This window comes from Parasteatoda tepidariorum, chromosome 1 (genome assembly GCF_982258835.1).
Source record: "Parasteatoda tepidariorum strain Cologne lab strain chromosome 1, Ptep-v5.0, whole genome shotgun sequence".
In the NCBI taxonomy this organism is placed as follows: Eukaryota; Metazoa; Arthropoda; class Arachnida; order Araneae; family Theridiidae; genus Parasteatoda; species Parasteatoda tepidariorum.
Genome location: NC_141755.1, coordinates 57,920,319 through 57,947,787, shown reverse-complemented (window position 1 = coordinate 57,947,787; position 27,469 = coordinate 57,920,319). Strand labels below are relative to the sequence as shown.

Here is a 27,469-nt window from a genome sequence, read left to right as displayed (position 1 = left end):
CAAAAAAATTCCGTATATCAGATCATGATGAATTTTTCGTGGGTAAAGTTATTAGGTTGTTCATTCGCAGATCCAAATTTGCATGCGTGAATTTTTCAAAAGTTTCATGCGCGTGTAAAACAAAAGCAATGAAATCTCCGCAATTGCATTAATTGCGTAATCGATAAATTTCGGCATCACTTAAAAACGTACTTGCGCTTTTCTCTTGCGGCTGTACAGCTGAAGAATTTTTGCAATAAACATAAACATCAAGCATATTTATCTGAGTAAGTAACAAAATATTTCATGCAGAATCATAATGTTTATTAGAGATATGAATTTGTTTTAGATGATTAATTCATTTGCTTTTTGTTATAGGCTGCCTCCTGGGCCATACTACTTTCAGGTGAAATTTAAAATAAAAAAAATTATTACATAGCCTGATTGAAATCAAATATTTAAAAAATTAGAAGTACATTAAGTGAGTTTTAATACTTTTAGTTCAACGAAGAAAAAATAATAATTAATGATGAAAACGATTAAAAAATTTTAGCAGAATAGTTTCGTTTTCACAATAAATTATTTCCCTTTAAATTCCTGTTAATAAATTTTGCTCTTTTCAAAACACTATTTAATTTTTTTTCCTGCTTTATTTTATTTATATCCAATGAGTAATATTTCTAAAATTGTTTCCGATTTATTAGAAAATAACAAGAGAAAACTTGAGAGGGCTGTAGCTACGTAGTGGTTGAACTGAAAACCGTGCGTGAATGTGTTGTTTCTGTTTGCCAAAGATGTCCGAAATGACAATTGAATTTCGTATATTTACGTAATTTTTTTAAAGATTTTATTTTATTAAAAGAATGTTCATCGAAGAAACATTACTTTCAGTGTTAAATTTCTTTTCGTGTGCTGCATTGAAAATGTAAATATGTGTACATATTATCAGTGAGTCCTTATCAACAACTCCGAACTTTAAAATGAGAAGAAAATAAATAAAATATATTTTAATGGATGACCAAGTACTTTAAAGGATTAAATATGTAGTATTCCATTGAAAGAAATAGATTATCATCGCGCAATAAATGTAAGTAGTTTTAATCTAATTTTAGGCTTATAGTTTAGATAATGCTTTAAATGTAATTATTTAAATTTCGTACAAAATTTTTATGCTTTTTAATGTTTTATATCATTTAAGTTTACGTAGAGGTAATATTATTTATATATTATTGTTTTATGCTGATTTTATTTACATATCCTGGATTCGAAGAAACGTAAACAAATGAACTGTCAGTGCAATAGTACCAAATAGTCTTGTTTATAATTCTTTTTTTTTTACATCTATTTGTTTATAACACATAATTATTTTTTATGTGTCAAATTTATTTTGGAAATATAACTTTAAATTGAATCTTATAATGGATTGTTTATTTTGGTACTTATCGATCGCCTCCATATAATCATGCTTGCTTAAAACGCTTTTGACAATTGTTAAAATTTAAATGTCAACTGATGAAAAAGATTCTTCTAATTTTTTCTTAGATAACATAAATAATCAGTAATTTATGTGCTCAATCTATTTACCTACGATAATACATGGTTAATTTATATTTTGCCAATTGCTCTTTATACGATTTTGTTAATTGATTTTTGATTTCTTTGAAATTCCTCATTTTTTTCGTGAAATATAAAATTTTGAATGGAAAACGCATTTTCAAATGTGTCTTGGCAAACTTTTATAATTAGCAATTCACATTTCAATTTCAGTATTAAAATTATGTTTTTAAAAAGTGAATTAATTAAAAGTGAATACATGAGGCATATTTTAAGGGAATCCTGAAGGTAAAGGATTAGATTCGATATTCATGTGGTAATGGCATAAAAATAATAGATTTATTATTGTATTATTATCTATTGTTAACAGCAAATAGCATATTTGAATTAATTGACTTTTGTTTGTATTTGAGATAGAAATGCTAACACCTTTTAAAGTTTTCTGCAAAAGTGTTCTTTAATTTGAAGTATAATAATTCAATTTGTTTAAAAAAGTTCGGAAGCAAAATAAAATCAACTAATTAAAAAATGTAAAATTGATCACAATTGAATGGAAAATTATTTCTGATATGATAGTGAATTACAAAAAATATTTCATACCACAGTAAGAATTTTCTGCAAATGCAGTTACTTCTTTTTGTTGATGACTTAGAAAATTATTTATATAAAATTATAAGAATATATCAGTTATGTGATGTGCATTAGAACATTTGCGTTTGAAAAAAAAAATATTAATAAGGTTGACTCCTGTGTTTTTTCTAAGCATTCTTAGAAGGGTGCTAAGCTTTGTCTGTCCTTTGATCCCTATAAATGTGTTCTCCTTGCTCCTTTTTATGAAAATAAGGATCCATCCCTAAAACACTGCCTTTTTATTTTATTTTTTCAGAAAAAGGTTGTTTTCTTAGCCATTTGTATCATTAAAAAATCCATTACTATTTATTTAGTTATTCAGAGCTATTTAACTTTAATTTTTAACTATCCATTTTAATTTCATTTCTTACTTGTACAATTTTTATCGTGTTGTCTAATTATACTGTTAAAATTCTTGTTCGGCTCCATAAATATCCACATATTTTATTTTCGAGGTTATAATGAGTTTTTTTTAGTAATTTTAAATGTTACCATTATTTTTTTTAAATATATGCCTTTAATTAATGTTTATTTTTTAAAAGAATTAAATGTTTATTATTTATTAAGAAAATACACCTTTAAATGTGTATTTTCTTATAATTTTTAGTTCAAAATAGTAAAAGGTTGTTTATGAATTAATCCTTTTTTTTTTTAGTTTACATTGGTTTTTACACATAGAAAATTTATAATTTTTTGGTTTGCCTTTAATTATTTTTCAAAAGCTTCAAATTTTTCTCTTGATTTCTCAATGAGTAAGAATGACTTTATGAAATATACACATAAAATAGTAAAAAGGGATAATTTAAAAATTGATGATCAAATTCAGTTATTACATAATTAACACTTTTTGATAAATTTTAAAAGAGGCAAGTGCACTTTCAAAACTCAAAGTGCCTTTTTCCGTGAGAAAGCACCCTGCCCTTTTTTATTCCTAGGGAGAACTCTGTGGTCTTTTATATTGGTATCTTAAATTATAAATAGCAATGCAGAGTACACAAAAATAGAGAGCAGAAGCTACAGCAACTAGATTCTGTCACAAAAATCAACAGCATTGTCTTTTTACAATACAACATTAACTATAACTTGAGACATTTTGATTGCTATGGAAGAAACACTTGTCAATCCTAGAAAACTAAACAATTAAAAATTATGAACTATTTATTAAAATGGCTAGAATTTTATGAAATTTGGCAATTTAAGTTATCTCTGCTATTAGGAATACTATGAAAATTTAAGTTGTGTGCTGATAAATTATAATAATTATATTTTTAATCACATGACTTCATTCATCTTTATTTCATTGGTTGTATTGTCTACATGCGTTGTTTTTCTCTTATACAGGTGCCAAGTCTTGAAAAATATATCTATGACTGATAAGTGGATTACTTTTTTCGTGAAATGCAGCTGTAGGGCAACACAGTTCTTTATGTAAGTTACGTAACACATTATATTTTATCCCTCAAATAAATTTTTTTAGAATATTTAAAATTTTTATAGTTCCTGGTTTAAAAAAGTATTTTGATATGTGTTAAGAAATTTTTTTAATTTATGAAATATGAATTGTATGCTTTTTTGAGTATTGAAATGAAATCTTAATGTTTAAAAAAAAAAAAATTGTACCCACCTAAATTTTTAAAAAAAGAAATGGGAAATTTATTGCGGGAAGTCATATAAATTAAAAAGGTTTGCTTTATTTAATATTCTTTGAATAAAAATTGTTGCTAAAATGTTAGAAATGGAAAAACTAAACCTAATTTGCTTTGAAAAATCTTGAATAGATTATTTTAAGTATTACGAAGGTAATATAAGTTACATTGATAAAATAAAAAATTCAAAAGTGCTCGGAGTAACACTTTCCCATAAGGAATTTAAAATACTAAAAATAAATAAATTAATTAATTAAAAAATAAAATAAATAAAAAATTTAAATAAAATAAATATAAACTTCTGTTTAGTATCTCAAAAAAAAGGAAAAAAAGTTGAATAAGCTTGTAATCTTAAGCATTTTATGATATTTTTGATCGTGTTCAGATCTTTCTTCCTTTTCCATCTTTAATTTTAGGTAATTTTCAGTGATAATATCATTCAACTGCATAATACTTTTAACAAAAATGTGAGAAATACAAAAATCTATTTGCAATCGAAATAAGATACGGTTACGCATAGCAGAACTCTTTGCCTATGGCATTACTTTGCATGCTTTCACTATTAGCGTGTGGATAGTCATAAGAGTAGGAAGCACCTTAATTTCTGCCTTAATTTTCAAACTAATTGAAATTTTTTTTGTTCGCAAACTATATGGAACTGAAAAAGGCATAAAACACAGTGCCTAAAGTAAGCATAATGAAAAGTGTAAAAAAATATTTTTCACTATCTAAATGCGAATAATTGTATGGAAGGTGAAAATATTGTAATACATTCCCATACTACTGAGCAGAAGAAAACAGGGTACATTTTAGGTAGGAAATTGGTATCCTCCCCAGATTGCATATTCGAGTGTTGTAATCTTGAATAAGGTTTATTAACTTTTTGAACTTCAATAAATTTTTAATTTAAAATTTATGTCATTAAAGTTATGTGGTTAATAACTTTTGATTAATAGTTTTATACTGCAAAATAAAGTATATAATCTGAAATACTATAAATATATGTACTAGTAAAATAAATATCAAACATCAATTTATTTGGGAGAAAGAAGTAAAGATAATAAGCTTTTTTTTTCCCTAATCATCCAGTTCTTTTTACCATAAAGTTTACCTTGAGAAGAACTGCCTTTTGAGGCTATTTATTTGAAGTGAAACAATTTTAATAAATTTATTTTTAATATTATCTAATCTTATTTTTAATTTTATCTTATCTAAAGCTCATTCTCTTGTCAGAAACTCTTGTTTAGTAAGTTCCAGTATGGCTAATTTTAGTTTATTTCAATAATGCTGTGATAAAATATTGCTGAAGCTTAATCAATGTTTGGGTTTTTAGATTTTATGATATGCTATGAGCTTACTAAGTATTTTATTCGCAAATAAAACATTATTTTGTTTTGCTGTTAGCCTGAACTTATGCTGTACAGTTACTATTAGACAGTACAGTTACTATTTTACTTTTTGTTACTGACTATTTGCATCTAGCAATTTTAGTTTGTTTGATACTGTTATGATATCTTTAACATACCAAGATTGATAAGATGTATTAATTAAACTTTAATAATTGAGATAGAGGTTTTTAAGATTTGAAGGGTTTCTTATCCTGCTACAGTAATTTGTTTTTTGTTACATCTGCTGGGGATATCATTGACTAAACTATTTAATTTCCTGGCCATTTTTCGAAGATTCTGTGTAAGTGTCCATTAAAAAGTTATCAAATAACTTCTTTTGAATTGTTGTTTAGTAAGTTAAAATCTATAAAAGATGATATTGTATCAGAATGATAAGATTATTGATGATATTGTATAGAAGATAAGAAAATGTAACAGATAAAGCTTTCTGCTTTTCTGAAAATTTGATTTTTCCGACAAACTAAATTTCTTAATTATAATGTAACCTGAATTTTTATATGTTTATTACCAAATGGTTCTTCATAATTATAACTTTCTTTATAATCATTAGTTCTTTATAATCATTTTAATAAACCAAAAGCTGCTGGATTGTAGGGTTTTTAGGTGACTGTTGATTAAATTGTTCTTTAAACTGTTCATGATTGACTAATGATTGTGAAATCTCCAGACTATTTTTTAAAACTTCTTTTTAATTCAAAACTTTTCAGCTCCGTTATCAAAAAACATTTCTTGTGATTGAAAGTTTACAGAAAACGAATCTGGAGGTTAGATTAAAATTGTACCTATATTATTGTTAAATCTGATATGTTAAAAATTTAGATTCTATTGTATTTAAAATTTTTCATTTGAACTGTCTATTACTGAAGAATATAATCCAAACTTAAATATGCTTCAAGCTGAAAATTTTCAAAATTATTACTTTGAAGTTTCCACTTTTTTTTATTATCTTATTTTCATTACATAATGGTATGTTTTGCTTAAAATACTCACAAAAAGTTAAAAAAAATATGCATCAAGCTCATTTTCCTTGTAAATTATATATATATATATATATATATATATTTAAAATGTCATAACTGTCCCATGTTCTCAACATGCATTTTTGAACTTTTTAAGTAGTTTACTATATTATGAAAGTGTTACAGCTCAATATGCTCAAGTCTATTCAACATCTCGAAACGAAATAGTCCTTATCAGTACTGAAACGTCGGTATTAGAGCCATACTCATTGGATGCGATTTTTTTCGCATGCGTATGGAAACCTGGTTGAAAGTGTTTCACCAGTAAATATTTTCCACCAATCTGGTTTTCATTCGCATGCCAAAAAATCGTAGATAGTGAGATATCTTTCTCCTTCCGCGGTACGCTAGAAAAAAAAAATATTTAAAAAAATTCTGTAAGAAAATTTTTTTGCAGAACCATTATTGCTTCTGCAGAAATTTTTTGTTTCTGTAGAAATTGTTTTTTTTTTTTTTTTTTTTTTTTTTTTTTGGTGAAACAGCCTCTGTTTCTGCAGAATTTTTTTGAGAATTTTTGTTTGTGGCAAACCAAAAATTTTTATTTCCCAAATAAAAAAAATCTTTCTGCAAGAACTCAGTCGCTTTCTGCGACAATGTCGCTGTGTCGCCGTGTTTCTGCCACGGGGGTGTCAGGTATGATCAAGTTAGCCATTAGTTCAAATATCAACTCCAATGGAAAATTTTCAGATTATTGCTAGGTTGGCAATGCTTCTTATTTTTCCCATCAAGATAAATGCAAAATTTCAGTTAGACATTTCCTCTTTTTTATTATGAATTTGTAGTAGTATGTTTTAATTTACTATATTTCAATAATTTAGATATTGTTTATAACTTCGTACAACCTGCCCCAACTATTTTTAGATATTGTTCCTTTCAAGAGATAAAAATATTAAAAAAAATAATTGTAAATCTCATTAATATAACATAATAGACAAAAATGATGAAAAGAAAAAAGAAGAAAATTAAGCAGTCAGTTTTAAATATACCTAGTTAATAATAACATTTTGAATGTTGAAATTTGTTTAATATACTTTTTAAAAAAATGTGTTATAAAATATAATTAAAGAGCTAAATTGATGTAGATTCTAAGTGATATTTCTGTGAATTAGCTTTAAAATTTATACATTGCTCTTTTCTGTTATTTCATCAGTGCAGTAACAAAAGATTAGCTCTGTTTTGGTGGTATTTTTCTGAAGATATAATATAGCCTCCCCCCCCCCCCCCGATTGTTTGCTGCCAAATGCTCTTATAATCTTATTCCTCTCTGAAAACACTCAGACCTTTTATTAGTACCTTTTTCCACAGAGATCTGCTAAGTTAAGTGACAGCAAACTAAAAGTAGTTTGTGTTGTTAAGAAAGATTAAAGTATAAAATAAGGTCTTTAGCTGAAAAATTTTAATTTTTTTTAAAAAGACTTCAATTATGTTCTACTGGCACAGTTCTATCAGGGGTTCTGAAATAAAAAATGAGTGTGAACATGTGAAAAAGTATTTTTTTGAACTTTATTTGTAAATGATTCAACAAGCAACTAAATTAAATTGTGAAAAAATAATAATAAGGTATGTTAAATCAAATTCTTTTTGAAAACAATTATTTTATTTCTATAGTTCACCTAGTTTTTATTTAAAAATTTTAATTATTTTTAATTTTTTTGATCTGGTAGGAAATAAATTATGTGAAAATGAAGAATTTATTTCAAAATTTTGCAAATCATAAAATTTATTTATACTTTTTTGTATTGTATCCTAATGAATATAGGACTAAAACTATATTTCTTAGCCTATAGCTCAGGGATGGCGAACCTTTATGCACCAACGTGCCATTTTTTCTAAAAAATTGTTTAATTTGGTCATAGACGTGCCGTCAAACAATTTTGACTTCGTGATTATTGGGAAAATAATAACACTAAATACTATCAACTCAAAATTCTTTATTTACTATGAAAAAGAATACATTTCGCAATGTCTCAGTTACACGTAATTCAACTTAAAGTAACATCAGTGTGACATCACTGTTGTTGCAGATTAGATGACAAATAACTTATATTAGGTTGTAAGATGTTATTTTAAGCTGGTCTGTTAATTTTTTTTTGCTAGTTATTTATTGTTAGCTTGTTTTTTATGGTAATTAATTGTTTTTTGGCATTAATTGTAATTTTTTTTTGTTAATAATTGCTTATTTTTTTATGTTTGTTTTTGTGAATTTTAATTTAATTGATAAATTGCTTCACAGTGAACTTCGTGATCGGTGGAGTGCCCAAAATATTATGTGGCGTGCCATAAATGGCACGCGTGCCATTGGTTCGCCATCCCTGCTATAGCTTATTAAAGTAGAGCTTGGAATGAAAGAAAATATTTTGCTGCCTGCTATAAAAAGTTAATATTTTTAAACATGATTTATTTCCTCCTTGCAAAACCATTGCTTGCTAGTTGTTCGGTTGGCAAATAAATTAGTGAAGAAATTTGTGTTAAACAAAAATATTTAAGATTTTTCATATAACTTAATTTCAGGAGAGAAAACAATTTTTAATAATCATTTAATTATTTCCAGGTACGCCTCTGATCACAATGCGAACAGGGACCACCAGTTTACATGATGATACAGCTGGTTCTCCAAAACCCTCTGAAACTTCTTCTCAAGTTCATGGTGTAATTGAAAACCCCCTTTTTGAAAGGAGTAGTGATGTTACATCTCCTTCTGGTCCTCCCAGAATACTAAGAGAAATGTCGGAAAATCAGAGGGACCGCAGAAAAAGTTTTGTTCAGCGCAGTTTACAAAGATCTAAGTCTGTAAAAGAGTAAGTTATCTTGTCCAATTTTCAATAATTTAATATAAAACATTTATGTTTCATTGATATATACATAAAATTAAAATATAAATATGACTAAAATCACAATTCAAAATCCATAAGTTTAAATAAAAGATATTTGAACTCTGCAGAGGTCTACAAAAATGCAGGATCACTTTTTAGAAGCCTCCAGCTATGATTTTTAAGGTTCTGTGGTGGTTAGGATTTAAAGATACTTTTTTTTCTTCTAAATCTTTAAATAAATTTTATACTATTTATGTGAATTTTGAGAGTATGAATATTATCAAGTGAAACAAAGATGAAGTTTTCTCACATGTTTTTACAATTATGACTTTGATTTGTTCGAAACGAATTCGTATGCGAATTCGTATACATTACATCAACATAAATCTGCCATTTTTTAAATGCTTACATAGAACAGAGTTTGGATAAAAATATGCAACTGCGGGTTAGTTCTATCAAAAAAGTCTTCCAAGAAGGCCAATTTCTGTCAATGCTTGATTAAGGAGTTCCCTTGTCTTCTGGATTGGGTTCGAAATTACAAGGCTACGGAGTTGGACATTACTAGTCATAAACCCAAAATTAGGTTGGCTGTTCTACGACGGTTATAAATATGTTATGAAGACTGCATGTTAATGGGGTTACATATTTATCATAAATAAATTACTATATCAAATATTAAAAGTGAAAAAAAAAAGTTGTCAAAGTGTTAATTTGTGGAAAAATTTTAGATAATGTGTTATATTCGTAATTATGGAGTAATTTTGTAACAAAAGTATAGAACATATAATTAAACATCAGCGATCAGTTGCTGATACTGGACATCACTGATTTATATTATTATGATCAGAATTCAAAAATAGTGGTGTTGGACCAATAGAACTCTGTTAATTCCGAGCCCTGTATTTAAGGTTTAGTAAGGTTTAAAAATCTGGAACAGTTGATGATAATTCAATAGTTTAATGTATTAAAGATAATGTTTTGATATATTTTTTTTTAAATCATCTATTTTCTAATATGTTTTGGATTTTGTGGAATTAATGCCATATATCTGCGTAGATTAAAAAAATACTACTAGATATGCAGATTGAAAAATATTTACATAAATTTTTTTAATGTAATTATTTTTTTTAAAGGTATGTGGCTAAGAGCACTGCTTCATTTTTTGGTCTTGATGAAGATACAGAACAGAATAGTTTTCAAAGATGGACGGAAAGGAGAAGAAGACTTCTCAGTAAAAGATGGGGTGAACTTAAGGTATAACTTACTTCCAAAAGAATTAGTTTTTATTGTTCACTAAATAAACAATTATAATTAAGAAATTTCTAACGAAACTATTCAGGGTGATATGTTTTGTTTCGTTTAATAGTTTTGCATTTCCATCTAAGCTACTCATTGTCATATATAAAATTTAATTATTTATTGTGCAAGCTTGAATAAAGTATATCAATAAAATTGCTCTTTAAATTCTTGAGAAAAGATCTCAGTTAATTTTTTAGTGGAGTGAATTCGAAGCTCATGCTTTAGTTTTTTTCCTATTAAGATATTATCTGTTTCTTTTACATTTAAAATTAAGAAGAAATCCAAAAAATATTTTTATAATTTTAATTATAAAAAGTTAAAATTATATTAATTACTTTATTTTAAACTAAGATAGTAATAGATTTAATAGTAATTTAAAAAGTTGTTAAATGTGAAATAAAAAAAATGTAACTGTGAAGGTACCTTCTAATAGGAATAGGAAATTATATTTTCTTATGATGGACATTTAATGAGGATATTTAAAAGTTTTTCTTTTTTTCTAAGTGTACATTTTTTAATAAAACTTACAAATTTTGATGCTCACAGTCTGAAGATGATACTCCACCTTTGGAAGAAATTTCATCTAGTCCTGCTGTGCCTCAACAAGCTCCAAGTCAACCTCAGCAAGTTGCAGCTTTAAGAATACCAGCAAGTTCAGATGGAGATACAGTTGATGCTGTACCTAAAAGAAGTGATAGCAAAGCCAATCGAAATTCTACTTTGTTTCAAAAACATAGAAGAAAAGAGCCTGCTCATAAAATTATGGTTGATGGTTTAGGACTTATATCAAATGTATGTAATAGGATCTTAATTTTTTCATTGTCTTCAAAGTTTTTTTTTTTAATTTTGATAATTTTATATAACTATAAAATTTATATAACAATAAAATTATTTAAAAATATATTGCTTATTTATACCTGTAAACACACTTAAATTCTGTGCTAAAAGAAAAATTTATTTTCCTGTTAACTACCTAAAATAGAATACAGCAAAACAATCTATTTATGGCTACTAAACCTTTTATTATAGCTGATAAATGAATTATTTTCTGTTAAAATTTGTTTATTTTTAAAATAACTGTTTCTTATAACATTAACTTATTATCTTAACACAAGATTTTTAATTAAAAACTAACATAGTATTCTAAGTTTAGTTTAGAAGTAATATTTTTATTGCATTTTAAAATTGTTAAAATTAGTTTCATTTTATAAATAACTTGAGTTTCCCTACAGCTAAACAAATTATTAAAAACGAAGTTGAAATCGTCTTTCAGTTTTTTATTATTATCTAAATTTTGTTAATTATCATTCAGTTTCATTTATATTTTCTCCAATAATATTGTTTATTGTAATTGTTACTTTTTAAGCAATATGTTTTCCTCATTAAGTGAACAAGTATATTGTTTCTTATACAGTGAAATCTCTCGGAAGCGACCACTCTCTGTTCCACAGTAAAATGGTCGTTAATGGAGGTTGGTCGTTCTTAGGGATTGCCTCTATTGAATTCAAAATTTTTTCGAAGGTGCATGATTTTTCCCAAGAGATTTTTATTTTACTAAGTGTAATTTTCTTGATGCGGAAATGCCCCTTGTGCTAATGTCATGAAAAGCGGATCGATGAATGAAATATATCTTCAATAAAAATTACCTTTAGCGATATAATTATGTGTAAAAATAAATTTATTAATTATGAATGATGGAACTATTTTAAATAAATAAAGAATTATGTTTTTTGTTTAAGTTTCATTAAATTTTTTATCATAAAAATTAGTTAGCTTTTAAAACATAAGTAGAGTTTTTTTTTAGATGCTTAGTTTTTTTAAAAATAAATCATCGATATCATCGTTTGTAGAGCATTCTGATTGAAACATGAGGTTGTCGATTTTTTTCAGAAATCATCAAAAAGAGCTTTCTAAATAAGAGCCATTCGCAAATATTTTGAATACATTTAAATCTACTTATTTGTTTTGTTAATATTTTTTGTCTTGATATTTTTCCATGTTTCCTTATTTGGTGCGTAGGTTTGTGCGGTCGTTAGGGAGGTTTTGTTGGTCCCTTTTGAACATTTTCTTCAACACAAAATCTATCGGAAAAATTCCATGATTCCCAAAATTGGTTGTAAATAGAGAAGGTCGTTACTCGAAGGTGGTCTTTCTTGAAGGTTTCACTGTATAAGATTAATATGACTTATGTTATTACTATTTGATCTTTTTTAATCACAGACATTTTACTCAGTTTTATTAAACTTTGCTTTGAAATTTTCACTTTTAGACAATTGTCAGGAGGTGTTCTACACGAAATTTTTGGCCTATTCGTTCAAGCCATGCTGGAAGTGATTATTCAGCTACAAATGTGGATGGCGCTTTTAATGATGAACAACAAGATATCGGGCTTCCATCGCAGCAGGTATAGTTTTAGAAATAATTCATGTTTCAGATATAAGCTGTAAGTTTCTATTTAAAAAAAAATTTTGTTATTATAAATTTTTTATTGAAGGTATTCAGAACTTTAAAATTGGCAAATTAATGTAACATTTTGTTTTAAACTTGTTTAATGCTTAAGATTTAATTTTGAATAAAAAATAAATTAAATTTCATGTACAATCAGTTCAGTTATAATATCTAGTTAATCAATTGCACCCTCTTTTCTAAAATGAACTGAAACTGTTCCCTCTTCCAAAAAAGATACTAACATTTTAGAGCACTGGCTATTTTCCTTTTCAGACTATGACAAAACCATGTCCATTTGTAACACTTTAAGACAAGTTAATTGGTAGAATCGCCAATCATAACACTTTTACTGTACGTTATATGACCTGACATATTGCATTTTAATGCTGTATTGTTAAAAGTTACTTAACAATTTGGCAAGACTCAGCCCAGAAAAACCTGGCAAATTTTTCCTGGCCCCACTTGGGGAAAAAGAAGATTTTTAATGCTCACCAATTTGGTTTTTTCACGTTTTATCATTTCTAGTCAAAATTATATGAAGTAAAACAAATATCAGTAATCTGGTTTTTGACAAAAAAATGTACTATAATTGGAAAAATATATTGCTGAATTATAATACATTGCCTATCTATAAAACAATTTGTTTGTACTATGCATGCTCATTACATTTAATGCATAATTTATTTAGATTGTAAACCCCTCAAAAACCTTTAAGGTTTCTTAAAATACATCAACGTTTATATTGTATGAATATGATATTTTTACACAAAGAATGCTGAAATAAATTTTTCAGTAAAAAAATTATCTGTAATGAGTATGAAATCAAAAAATCTCTATTTTATTTTAGATTTCTATTATATATTTTACCTGTTTCCATCTACTGTACTTTTTGTAACAAAAATCTGTGTAAAAGAATAAAGTTTAGAGTATTGAGCCCCTAATTTGGCAGAAAATTATGATTCAAACCAGTTGGAAGCCAAAATATCTAATGACAGCTGGACCAGAAAGAATATTTTCTAATTTTTTTATGAATTCAGTTCAAACTGTGAAATTGTTTAGGAACTGAAAAGCAGAAAAACTTTCTGATTGTGTGTATATATTTCAATAAAAAGAAATAAGAGACTCTATTTTAAATTTTTAGTTAAATGAAATTATCATCACATTTGAGATTAAATTTATAGCCAATGTCTCATCGAGCTTACATTTTAATATTTGTGAATTTTTTTTTGTTTAATAATATTTTGTTTGGTAAATATTTTGTTAATTACAAGAGAAAAATTAAATTATATAATGAACATATAATGAAGTTATTTATTAATGGAATATAAATGCAGATTATATAGTAGAGCAAAAAATATAATAAAGTTGAATGTTGATAATTTTTTTTGTACATTGTAAGACATTTAACAAATTTACACAATTATTAACAAAAATACTGACACTAAACATACCATTTGCTACAAAGAGCTATGTGCATTTCATTTCGCGAATGTATACAAGGTGTTTAGAGATTCCATTCATTAATTTTACAAATTAAGCAAATTATGCGTTAAGCATTTAACCAGATTATGTGTTTATTTACTAATCTAAATTTTATCACTTAACATATGACCTGACGTAACATATTATGCTTTACATTTTACAAAAAATCATTTCAGTAACTTTATCTCTATGCAATTCATTATGCATTTAAAAAGTTGAAAAGTGACTGAAATAGATTTGTCATAAGTATTTATTTAATTAATCCATTTGGTAATAATCAAGCAGTATTTTGCAGTCTATTCTACATCTTATTCTTATATTTAGTAAATATAAGCATGTGAAATATATTTGAAAAACCTGCTTATCTCTGGCAAAATCGTGTCTTTTAATAACAATACTTATTCCCAGACGAAACTTTTTTTTATTTATATATCTATATATTATGAAAAACCCACATGGGCTTTGTTTTTTCTTAGGTTTTGCGAAACCTGCAATGGGGAGATGGAGTCTCTTTATGCTTCAAAATTAATCTACCCTTAATCAAGAATTTAAAAACAAAAATATCAATAGCAATGTTATGTTATCAACTTATGAAAAATAAAAGCAAAATAATAAACATTTCTAGCTAATTAAATTCATCCTTACAATCATTATATGTTTCTTGAAATTAAAATAATATCTATTTTGAACTGTTTTTAAAATTCAAGTTTAAAACGTAAATTTGCATATATAATAGTTAGTATTTTATCATATGCAAAATTTCATAGTATCTCAATTTTAATTAACGTAATGCTGACTCTAACAGAACATATTTCGATTTCAAGCACTTTAACTTTTTAAATAACTTAAAATTATTTAAATTTTATATTTATTTATGTTGGATTTATTCAAATTAGAACATATTTTCAGTTGTCATAGTACAACAATATTTTATTTTTTGTACCTGAGCAATTTTGTTCTATATCTTTATACAGTTATAATACACAGTTAAGTTTAATGAAATTTATTTAAGTCTTATTTTTAATGATAGTTATTTTATAATAAATATTTTGATAAAAGAAACTGTAGAAAACACTAATTTATGAAATAAATTTGTATTTTAAATGTAATTCAGTTTTAACAGTTATTCTCTTAAATTTGCACTCATAACTGACTTGAAAACACAAAATGAATAATATTCATTGAGGGTGTTTTTTGAATTTGATAAAAAAAATGCATTTATTTTAAATTAAAATGCGAATAAAAATAAATCTACAACAAATTAAATTTGAAATTAATAATAGTATGTGAAAAAAAGGTTGTTGACAAACTGAATCTTCAATTTGAGTGTCACACCTTTTTTTTCTTCTTCTTGTCCCTAACTCTATTCGCTGATTATTTGTTATTATAACCGTTATATTTTTTATTATAAAGGCATCACAGAAATTCTTGGAAATTTTATATTTTAAACCATTTGACCCAGAGTCAGACAAGCAAGTTATAATATCCAACATCCTTTAAAATCATATCTCATATTGTCCCTTAAAAGTGATCTTCATAGCCTTCAAAATCTGACTAGAGAATGCACACCAATTTAACTTCGTTAACATTTTCCCATAATGAAAAACAAGGAACTATCCATGTTAGTAAATAATAGAAATATCAGGGTGAGAAGTTATTGTATAAGTTTTTGCCCCTAACCCTAGAGTATTGCTCCTTTGAGGAGGGACAATTATTATTATTATTTTTAGATGACAAAGGAGAGGTTTATAGTGTGGTGAAATAAATAAAGTGTTCGTTTGTACCTAATAAAAGAGTTACAAAATCGAAAGATAAAAAAAATGCTGTGAAAATGCTTTAAAAAATTTGTAGTTAGAGAAAATAATCAAATAACGAAATAAAAAATCTGGATGGGTGTGTTTAAACCTCTTTCTTGTTTATGTCCATATAAAAGAGTTTATGTTGTTAGACTAATTATTCTTCCTTTATTTAGTTTTTTACAGATACTAGTCAACTTGTCGATGATGTATTTTTTGAGCAACAACCACCCAACTCAGTTGATGCACAAAGTGAAAAACTCTTAGCTGCCAGATTGTATATGCCTCAAACGACAGGAACACCTACTATGGATACAGTAGATGCTGGAAGGTATGAAAATTTATTTTTACTCTTAATTAATAAACATTTTTCAAACAATTTTCATTCCAGCTCAAGTACTGTGGTAAAAAAAAAACAACTCTAATCACTAAAGTTTTTTTTTTTTGCCGTAAGATTAATTAAAAAAAAATTTTAATTACTAAATTAATGACAGAAATGAATGACTAATATAATTTATTCATGTTCGATCATTTAGTAAAAAGATGTAGAAATGCTATGTTTAGGTTAAAGTATTTGTCAAAAACAAGGCTAGTTTTGTTTTATGTTTAAAGGATGCACAACCTGCGACCAGCCATCTGTTGACCTGTGGATGACAGCATTTGAACATGATGAAAAAATTACTATTTTGAAAAGTAACAAAAAAAAAAAAAAAAAAAACAATGGATAATTTTGCATGGCACGTTTAAGTCACCACTTTTGGACCCTCAATTTGAGCAAATTCCATAGTAAATCTATGTAGTGTTTTTATTGTTTTTTTTATACATAATTCCACATGGTTTTAAAAAAATCCTATTTTTTTAATATTATTTTAATATGTGAATTTCTCTTGTATATATGTGTGTGATGATTTGAAAACATTAACATTTTAATTTTGGTATATAGTTTGTGGTTGCATTTAACAATGGTTACAGGATCATTGATATTAACACTTTGTTGACTGGCAATTTTACACAGAAAACTATGTCATGTCACAGGCTATTATTTTGTAATTGAATTTGGAAGTAAAGTAAAACTTTCTACATGATGCCCAAACTTTTATAATATTCTATATCATCCTGAGTTTCATAAATTGAAATAGATAATGCAAGTGCAATGATTTCAACTGTTCCTCAGTCAACAACATTTGGGCGTGAAAATATGAAGTAATTTGTCACTGGTCAACAACGTTTGAGCGTGAAGGGATATATTAACTGGTCACCCATCAACAATCTGTTAAAATAAGATTTTATTTAGAAAAGAGCTTAAAGGTTTGAGAGATAAAACTTTACATGATGTTTGCTTTACTGAGAAGAAAGCATTCGACTCACTTTCCTCTGCTACTGAAGGCCATGTCATCAAATTTTCTAAGCTAATATCAGCACTGTTCCACTCTTTGTGGGAGAAGCTTTAACTGATAGCTCATTTGATATAAGCTCAATTTATCAATTAGATTTATTGTATTAAATTCCTTTGTCATTACATGTATATATATATTGTATTTTTCTTAATGATTACTTTATTCTCTTTTAGAACTAGTAGTCCTGCTTGGTCTCAGGCTCCTCCTCAAATTGAACTTCCTAGTTCCAATATAGGAATGAAAAGAATTTGGAACAAAGTTAGTATATATATATATTTTTTTTAATGCTCAAACTATACTCAAAATGGAAAAATTAGAAAGATTCTATACTATTTTTAATATAAATTTTTTTTATTGCTTTAAGTGTATTTTATGTGTCTATATGTCTCCAATCTATTTTAGCTTCTGGGCCAAGAGTTTCAAAACTTTGATCGAAGACAATATGGAATGGGTGTCATAGGAAAATCGTTACACAGAAAGATCAGGCAGGACAGAATCACTTCTGATGTGAAACAACAATTAGAAGATATTGATGATCATAGGTAAATTAACCTTATTATTTATTCTATTTAATTGACAAACAATTTTATTTACTCTTGCATTATATGAGTCTGTTTTAATTTTTTTATTATGTTTTAATTTAGTCGAAATACTGAAGTTATGCTTACTTATCGCAAAATTTAATTTGAACATGTTATTCTATTATGTGCTTGTTATATGCTTATGACTAATATATTTAATTCAGTTGTTATTGTTTAAATTATTCAGTGTTTAAAATTACATTAAAAAAGAAAAGAGAAGTATATGTGTCACGTAATCCCTTTCTAATTATGTACTCAGTGACCTAACAACTTTTTGAAATTTTATGTTACTATTCATTAAATTGTTTTTAGATAAATTAAAAAACAATTTAAATAATTTTGTAATTTTTTATTAATATTTTGCAGACCTTTCTTTACATATTGGGTTACAACTGTCCAGATTCTGGTTTTAGTCATCTCACTTGCAGTTTATGGATTTGGCCCATTTGGTGTGCGAAAAACTCAACGTTCTGGAGAGGTATATAAATATTAAAAAATTCAATGTTTGAATTATGATTATTTTTTGCTACTTATTAGTAATATTTATCTATACTAAAAATTGTCTCCATGGTGCATAGCGTTTTTAAAAAGTGCTTAAAGGCGCTTATTTTCGATTTTCGTTTTTTAAAAGCCCTTAAAGGTGCTTTTTTCATTGGGTGTTTTTAAGAAGTCCTTAATTTTCCCCTTTCGAAAATGATTTTTTTTCTTTACCATATTTATGTTCGCTATGAACTTACAGCGTACTGTAAGTTCATAGCGTATGAAAGAGCCAATCATTTTACAGGTTTAATGAAAAATCCCTTGATCATTTTATCATGGCTAATATAATCAAGAAAAGAGTTCTTTGTCAAAAACTAGTTATTTTATCTTGATCATGTAAAGTCTTTGAAAATCATTTTGCATTTTGTTAATGTATATAGTGCTTAAAAAGTACTTAAATGGTGCTTATTTTTTGTTGAAAGGTTCGACTACACACCCTGATCTCTCTAAAAATTCTATATAATGTTAATTTAGAAATTATCTATCTACCATTTTAAATATTAACTTGTTGACCTAATTTCTTTTGATTCTAATGGTTTAATGTTCTGATTATAAGTTAAATTCAGTTGTACACTATTTTCTATGCTACAATATTTCCATTTTTTTTCATTCAGTCTGTTTAAAATTAGCTTTTTTACTTTCTTTTTAATTTTTTAGCATAGAAAAATTAAAATATTTATCGACTTCATAGTTATTTTTGGTCTATAGGTATAATTATGAGCAATTAATGGATCCACTGTTGCAATAATGATTAAAGAATAAAAAGTTCAGTGAAGTAGTGCTGCAAATTCATAAATTTTTTTTAAATTGTACTTCACATAGTCATATTTATAAAAAGTAGAAATATTCAGATTAAGTTTTTGTTCCTAAGATATATAAAATCCTGGATTTTCTTATAAGTTATCTTTTCTTAATAGGTAATGGTTACCAGTCTTCATTTGCAGCAAGTAGACTATTTTGAGCCAGATAATTTTTGGATTGGACCAAGATCAGTAAGCATATTTTTTATCTCTTATGCAGAATATGACTTGCTTCTTAAAAATGCCTGGATTGAAGGTATTTTATTTATTTTTTCACGAGTTATTTTAAGTAAAACAATTTCTATCAAATTTTTTTTTGTTTCTAAGAAAACTATTTTTGATGTTCTAAATTAATTGTATAAAGCTCTCTTTATTTTGGTAATCAATTAGAGTAAAATATTTATGATGCGTAGTAAAATTGAATAGAATTATTTGTTATATACTCTTAAATGCTTACTTTTTTTTTATTCAAGTTTTATTTTCTGGTTTAAAATGAATTTTCTATCTTTTGCAGGCTGATCTGGTGCATTTAGGGGCCAAATTTACACCATGCATGCGAAGGGACAAAAATATTTTTGACTCAATCGTACGAGATAGGGAACAAGAAAGAGACACTGCTTGCTGTGTTCGGAATGACCAATCTGGATGTGTACAAACTTCTCGGGATAAATGCTCTGTAAGTTGTTGATTTTAATTTACACACCATTTATAAATTGTATTTGAACATTATTTATTTAAACCATTAATTGTTAAACTATTGATTAAAAATATTTTCAAATTGTTTGTCTATGCTCATTAAAGGAAGAAAAAAAAACATTTTGTATTGTAACAAAGCATGCTGGTCAACTTGATTTGATAATAAAGAGAGTGTAAAATATCTGAAGAAATAGAGGACTATATGTTTCAAATGTACACTGATTAATCGAAATTAATTTTAATTTTTTTTGTAAAGCAAATTCACTTCTGTGTTCTTATGCCTATTACAGCATGACACTTAATATTTTTAGAAGATTTAAAGCATCATATATGTTGAAAAGTTTTATCTAATTTTGTAATAGGGTAGGAAAAATAATATACCTTTAAAATTGATTTTTTTCCTGCATTTTCAAATATTAAAGTTAATAAGATGTCATGCTGTGTTTACTTGTGTTTTAAGTAAATCATTAAGTATTTATTATGGTATGTACTGATCTACTGTTTTTCATATAACGAGGAAAGAGGTGTAAATATATACAATTAGTTTATACAATACTTTTTAAGTGCTAAAACTTTTTAAATATTTTTAAGAAAACATGATCTAAATGTTGAATCAACATATGTTTTAGCCTCTTTTAACATGGGCTCTAATATATAATAATAAATTCAGAATTTTTTTAAATCGGTATAATTTTCTAAATTTCATGGCATGTTTTTGCTTAGTTATTTGTTGTTTTTAATCTCACCCTTTAAATCGTGATATTACTTATGTGAATGTTGTTGATTTCATATTGAAACATATAAGTAATTATTTTATTTATTAGATTTTTGAAATTGTTTTTACAAATTTTACACATTCTCAACGTGTGTTCTATCTCAAATATTTGTCTTTAACTTGATTTCTTTAAACTGTTCTCAATGTCTTATGTTATATTAAGCACATTAAATATTATGTCTAAGAAGCAATTTATGCTTTTCAATTTTCAGATGTAATTTTTATCCTTGTTCATAATTAATAAAAATATTTTATTTACCTGCTTCTTAAGTTGGCTCAAGGACTTCATTCAGGGGTATGCATTGACTTTTTACTTTGCATGAATATGTTATGTATTGCTTATTTATTTATTCATATAAATATATATATTAGCTTTTTATTAATAACTGGTGCATTATTAATTAGGGCTATCAAACATCAACTGTCTTTTTAAATGTATCCCACTTTCAGAATGTTGCATGATTACATTCAAATATGTTAACTGCTATGTAAAATACTCAGAAAGTTATATTATTTAGTTTTTAATAATTAACGTCTGTGCATAACATAGCTTTATTATATCTATTTGATATTTATCTAATTCTTAAATATATACTTAATTTTGTTTCTAATTCGAATATTTATCCTCATACTGAATATTAATTCGATAATGTATCCTGCTAAAATAATGTTTAACCTTTTTATTTATGTATTTTAAAATATATTTTTAACTACAATGCAGTGAATGTTTTAGTAAATGATTGATTTTTTCTATAGGAGTTGATATCATCTTGGAAGAAATGGGATACTATGCAACCTGGTCCTCCTAGATGGATGGGGATCCCTAACTCTATAGCAAAAGATCATTTAGGCACTCATAAAAGGCTTTCGGGCTCTGTGTGTGGACAGGACCCAAGGTATGCCTAAGCATTTTCTTATCTGTCATAATTACAAATGGTTTATATCTTATTGAGTTTTAGTAATAGCTTTTAACTAGTATCAAAACATATCTAAGTAAGGCATGCTTCTTTGTTGTGGTTTTATTTAGTATAAGTTTCTTGATGTGTGATATATGTTTTATGTGTAAAACGCTCAATGTAGATACACATATGGCTATAAATGTAGATACACCTAAAGCAATGTAGATACATATATAGCAATGTTATTTTCCTTAATGGTTATAACTTCAAAATTCAAATTAAGTTTTTACTGAACATTTTAGCCATAAATATATATTTGATGCTCTGATTTACCGTAGACAATGAATAGGTATGTGCAAATAGCATTAAGGAAGATAATCAAAAAAGTTTTTAATGAAAAATTTTCATTCCTTAAAAACGTTAAAATTCAGATTTTTAGCATTGCATATTATAATTCTCTATATTTTTAAATTTAGTATTTAGTAAGGAGTTTTTAATCAACTTTTTTAAAGATTTAATATTTTAACATAGATGTTTGTTTTTATATTCCTTTCGGAATTTTTTATTTGCTTTAATTTAAGCAATTAGAGGCAAATTATAGTTTTAAAACTTAAAAAATTAGTTTTGCAAAAAATATTGTAAAAAATATCTTATTTTCAATTTGATAGTTTTACCAAAAACATTTTTTTACTAGTAAATTGTATTTTACTGCTGATGTAAGAAGTTAAAAGTTCAGGCATGAAGGTTAATAACTATAGCGATTAATAAAATAATAACTATGAGTGGTAAAACCTTTCTGAAACATGGCTGCTTAATTGTCAATTCTCTTCACTTGATTTAAAAAAAAGAAAGACTTTCTGCCATCAATACCATCTACTGGGTCTTACAAATACAAGTTCTAAATTTCTCCAATATCTTCTGCTATAAAGTTTATACAAAACTTTTTTTTCAGTTGTAATTTTGCTGAGTTTTTCTTGAAGAATTATAATATTTATTTGGAAGTATCTTTTTCAAGATTAATGTCATTTATTTTGATTTTGTGAGCATTAATGTTTTTTTTTTTTCATTGTAGGTATTGCAATGAGCCTGCATCAGTATTTCCTTATGAATGGCCAGATGATATCACTAAATGGCCAGTATGTATTTCCAACTCATTTTTTGTTTTGTTGTATTCATATTGTTTACGATTTCGTAAGTGGTCTTTAATATCACTTAATTTTTTGATGGAATTTTAAAAAAACTGAAGGAAAAGAATTTTTTTAGAGTCATATTTGAAAAAAATGATGAATGATAAATTTGAGATAAAATAATTTTCAGCATTGCAATATAATTTACTCCTTTTTAACCTATTTATCTCCAATATTATGTAATGAAATATCTATCTTTTTAAAAAAAAGTTATTAGAGTAAAAAAGTAAAATAAATAAATAAATACAAAAATTTCTTTTTAAAATTATTTTAAGTTTTAACAATTAGGCTTTATTGCTAATTTTTATCGTTTCTATTTAACAATTTTACATGAAGAAAATATTGTGTCTGCTTTAGAGTGATAAATAGTTGGAGACTTATTTCAGTTCAAGCTTTTGTGAGGTCACAAATGTTATAAAAGTGAATTGTCAGTATCTTTCTGAATGTTTGTTAAATTAAATTGAAATTTTTTGATTTGCCTTAAATTGCATAGGTTAAAATTATTTACATTAAAAACTCAGATTTTATACAAAATTTGTGAGCCAGAGCTTTCATTATAAATTTTTTATTTTATAAAACATTCCACAAATATTCTAATTTATAATTAAAAACTTTGTGTGAAGTTTCTTAAGAAATGTTTTGATCTCCATAAATATAAATTGCCATTAATATAAATCTCTGCAAATTTTAAAAATATGAAATACTTTCAGATATGTAGGGCTGTAGTTCCAGGTCAAGTTGCTGAACCTCACATGTCATGTGAAATAGTAGGTAGGCCTTGTTGTATTGGCATCTATGGTCAATGCCACATCACTACGAAAGAGTACTGTGATTTTGTAAAGGGATTCTTTCATGAAGAGGCAGCTCTCTGTTCACAGGTAATTTATATGTTACAATTTCAACATCCTAAAAGATTTCTATTTTTATTATTTGAACTTTTGAGAAAATTATTAGCTCGAAATTCCTTTTTGCAAAAGGAGAAAAAAAAATAGTTCAAAATATTTTTAATACTATTTTCAATCATTTTAATACTATTTTCAATCATACTATTTTCAATCATCTTTCATATGTGCCATACAGCAAACTTTTTATCTACTCTATTTCCTACAGTACAATGGTACATGCGAATCAAAAGTGTAAAAATGTTGCAAATAAGAAATATGCATACCTATATAAACTGGGTTTGCATCTAAATGTACATTAACACTTTATATTTATTTGTACTTGAATCACCATTAAATGTTCATTAATGTTATAAATCACTTATTGTTATCAAAATCACTCAAGGTCAAGCTTTTCTCCATTCTTTTGTATGTAAAACTATTGCTTTCTGCTATCATTACATACTTTAATGTTATCAGGGTTTTTACTATTTATTGCCTTGTATTAAAGTAATTTTATTAATTGGAACCTTTTTCTTGCTTTGTTTCACACAATACAAGTTGTACAGTGTATGTCTGCACCCATTTGGATGATTTCAAAACATGTTAGCTTATAATTATAAAAGCTATAATTCTCTATTATTGAAAATAGGATTAGCAACTTATAATATACTTTTAATTATTGAAAGCAACATCCTTCAAATTACAAATTTTAAACATATACAGTCAAACCTTGCTAACTCAAACTAAGTTTTGCAAATTTTTTCAATGCCTGAAATAAAAATGTTCGATTCGTTTAATGTTTAAGAAACTTTTTTTTATAATTAAAAAAAGACATTTATTTTACTCTTCCCTTGATAACTTGAGTTCAGTAGATATTGAATCAAAGAAGAATCCTTATACGTAGAAAACTCCCAAAAAATAGAAACTATTCAAAAATATGATCAGAAAATGACCTGCATAATGTTTAAAAAAAAGGGAATATTGGTGATTTAATGGTAATACTAAATTTCTATTGATTTTCCAAAGGGGGAGATAATTCTTATTTATTGTTTCCTTATTATCTGTCTTCAGACTGTAGCAGTGCATTTGCTGTGATCATTCATAACCATCATTAAATTCGCGTATTAAAGTGGAAAAGCAAATTATTTCTTAGAAAAAGGTTAAATAAAATAAAGGAAATTTCTAGAGTTTGATATTTCAGGTTGAATGAATACTACAACAAATCTAAAATATAAAGCAATCGAGAAGTATTGTTTGCCATTGTTATTTCAAGAAAATATGTTGAAAGTCTGGTACTTCTCTTAAGCAAACAACAATCAAATCTTTTTATAAATAATAATTTCTACTAAGTGTATATTTGTTTATAAAAAAAAGTTAGAAAAAGGGATTTTTCTTCATTGTATTTGAACACTATTCTGTCGATTTTGTAAAAATAATTTTTCATACATATATATGTGTGAGAGTGTGTTATCTAACTTTATGAATGTACAAATAAATCTTTTTGCTTATGAGTTCCATATCATACGATTCCTGCCATATTTTTATTAAAAAAAATCATTACTATAAGGCATCTTACATTTTCCCTAAAGATAACATTGCATGTTATCCTATTTTATTACATGAAAATATTTTTTTAATTATAATGACTTGAAAATTTAATTTATTTCCAAATCTAATTTATAATTGTGATATAAAGTTAGTTTATAGTTATAATAATTATGAAGTTATTTGCTTGCTATAAAAAATTATTCCTGGAGTAAAATTAGATATTTATATTAATCTTAATTAGGTATCTTGCCTCGATGACATTTGTGGTATGATCCCTTTTCATAATCCTGATGTGCCTGACCAATTCTATAGAATCTGGACTTCCCTTTTCCTACATGCAGGGTAACATTTCTGTCTCATTAACCTCATCTCTTCTTGATTTTCTTTATATTAGATTTTTTTGCAAAGTTATTATGCATTTCATAGCCATAAAAGTACATTTTAATCAGTGGTATTATGACACTTCTCTCAATATTTTTTATAGTAATTAAAGGAGAAATTTATTATGATGTACAACTAATATATTTTCTTTCATTTTACCAGCATCCTACACCTGCTGATAACTGTGATAATACAATATTTCATAATGACCGATTTAGAAAAGCTAATAGGGGCTTTAAGAATTAGCATCATATATATAATGTCTGGTGTGGGAGGAAACCTTGCAAGTGCGATTTTTGTGCCATACAGAGCTGAGGTGTGTATCACAATATTATTTATATTTTTCTGTTTTGAATATTGATATGGATTCTTAATGTAAATTTCTCACTACATAAATGTGACGTAATTTGACGTCTTGTCTTTATTACATGTTTTTTATTTGCTATTTTAAAATAATTTTCATGGTTATTCATTTAGTAATTTTTTTGGTCAAATCATGATTTGAATAAATTAAATATATTTAGGAAAATTCTTAGTTGGATTAAAATTTTTTCTTTTCATTAAATTTATTTTAGGGGTTATTAGGGAGCAAATTTATTAATCAATATTTAAAGAATTTGTTTGGTTTGTACTATACATTTCTTTTGGTTGAAGAATGAGTCTTATCTTTTGTACACTGCTAGGAGAGCCACAAACTTTTTGGTTAGTTATTGAAAGGTTACTCTGATTCTCCCAGGTTATGAATAAGCTTTGTTTATGTAAGCACAGAGAATAAGAATAGAAAATAAAGTCTGTAATACTTTGCTTGTAATATTATTTTTTTTTAAAAGCAATAATTTTTATTATTTTGTTACTGGTTCTGAAATATTCATAAGATTCATTTTGTTTAATATACTTTTATATTTTTCAGGTTGGCCCAGCTGGTTCTCAGTTTGGACTTTTGGCATGTCTGTTTGTTGAAGTAATTCATTGTTGGAAAATGCTAAAGCATCCAGGCATGGCTCTCCTTCGACTGGGTGGTGTGGCTTTAGTTCTTTTTCTTGTGGGCCTTTTACCGTGGATTGATAACTACGCTCATATATTCGGATTTTTATTTGGTTTTCTACTCTCTTATGCTTTGTTACCTTTTGTATCCTTCGGGACATATGACAAAGCAACTAAAGTTGTGCTGATATGGGTGTGTCTCTTTGTCGTCATCATCATTTGTGTCGTTCTGCTTATTTTCTTTTATGTGCATCCTATATATGAGTGTTCATTCTGTAAATATCTTAACTGTATACCTTTGACTGCCGATTTCTGTGAAAACCAAGACATTGTATTTAAAAGACCAGAATACTGACATCTGTATATTATGAAAGACATATATTGTTTTACTAGTCATTCAGTGCTGGTGAAAACTGTGGCAATGCTGTTTTTTAAACATATTTAAAAATAATCCGGTTGAAGTGCTCTAATTTTTGTTTTGATTTCAAAATTAAGGGCATGTGAACTTGTGTCGACAAGCCTACTTCAACGGACAAGCATTTTTACTGCTGTGATGTAACCTTAATGAGGTGTTTAAAGACAATTTTTTGTCAATTTATACTTAATTTTCGAGAATAACAATTGTAATATTTTATTAAAAATCTAGTAAAAACTGCTGTGTGTTTTACTGTCATCTCCCTAATTATGTTAAAAAGTGCAATTAAAATATTGTGTACAAGTTT

The 27,469-nt window shown here is 26.3% G+C and overlaps 1 protein-coding gene across 5 annotated transcripts; it reads left to right on the top strand.

The window, feature by feature from the left end:
• The first annotated feature begins 244 nt into the window (after positions 1 to 244).
• On the top strand, positions 245 to 27,469 carry rho-5 (rhomboid-5). 5 transcript variants are annotated; one of them, XM_071179747.2, is made up of 19 exons: positions 245 to 266; positions 3,505 to 3,591; positions 8,789 to 9,035; positions 10,184 to 10,304; positions 10,896 to 11,141; positions 12,619 to 12,753; positions 16,252 to 16,406; positions 17,646 to 17,730; positions 17,875 to 18,014; positions 18,420 to 18,531; positions 19,511 to 19,585; positions 19,908 to 20,069; positions 21,136 to 21,159; positions 21,621 to 21,760; positions 22,836 to 22,899; positions 23,661 to 23,828; positions 25,624 to 25,724; positions 25,926 to 26,079; positions 26,674 to 27,469. In XM_071179747.2, exons 3-19 carry the CDS (start codon positions 8,806 to 8,808, stop codon positions 27,100 to 27,102), a joined length of 2,541 nt encoding a protein of 846 aa, XP_071035848.1. In that variant the 5' UTR covers positions 245 to 266; positions 3,505 to 3,591; positions 8,789 to 8,805; the 3' UTR covers positions 27,103 to 27,469. The 5 variants fall into 5 exon arrangements, with proteins under 5 accessions (XP_071035848.1, XP_015910629.1, XP_071035847.1 ...); XM_071179746.2 differs by lacking the exon at positions 245 to 266 and adding an exon at positions 692 to 1,066; XM_016055143.5 differs by lacking the exons at positions 245 to 266; positions 21,136 to 21,159 and adding an exon at positions 606 to 1,066.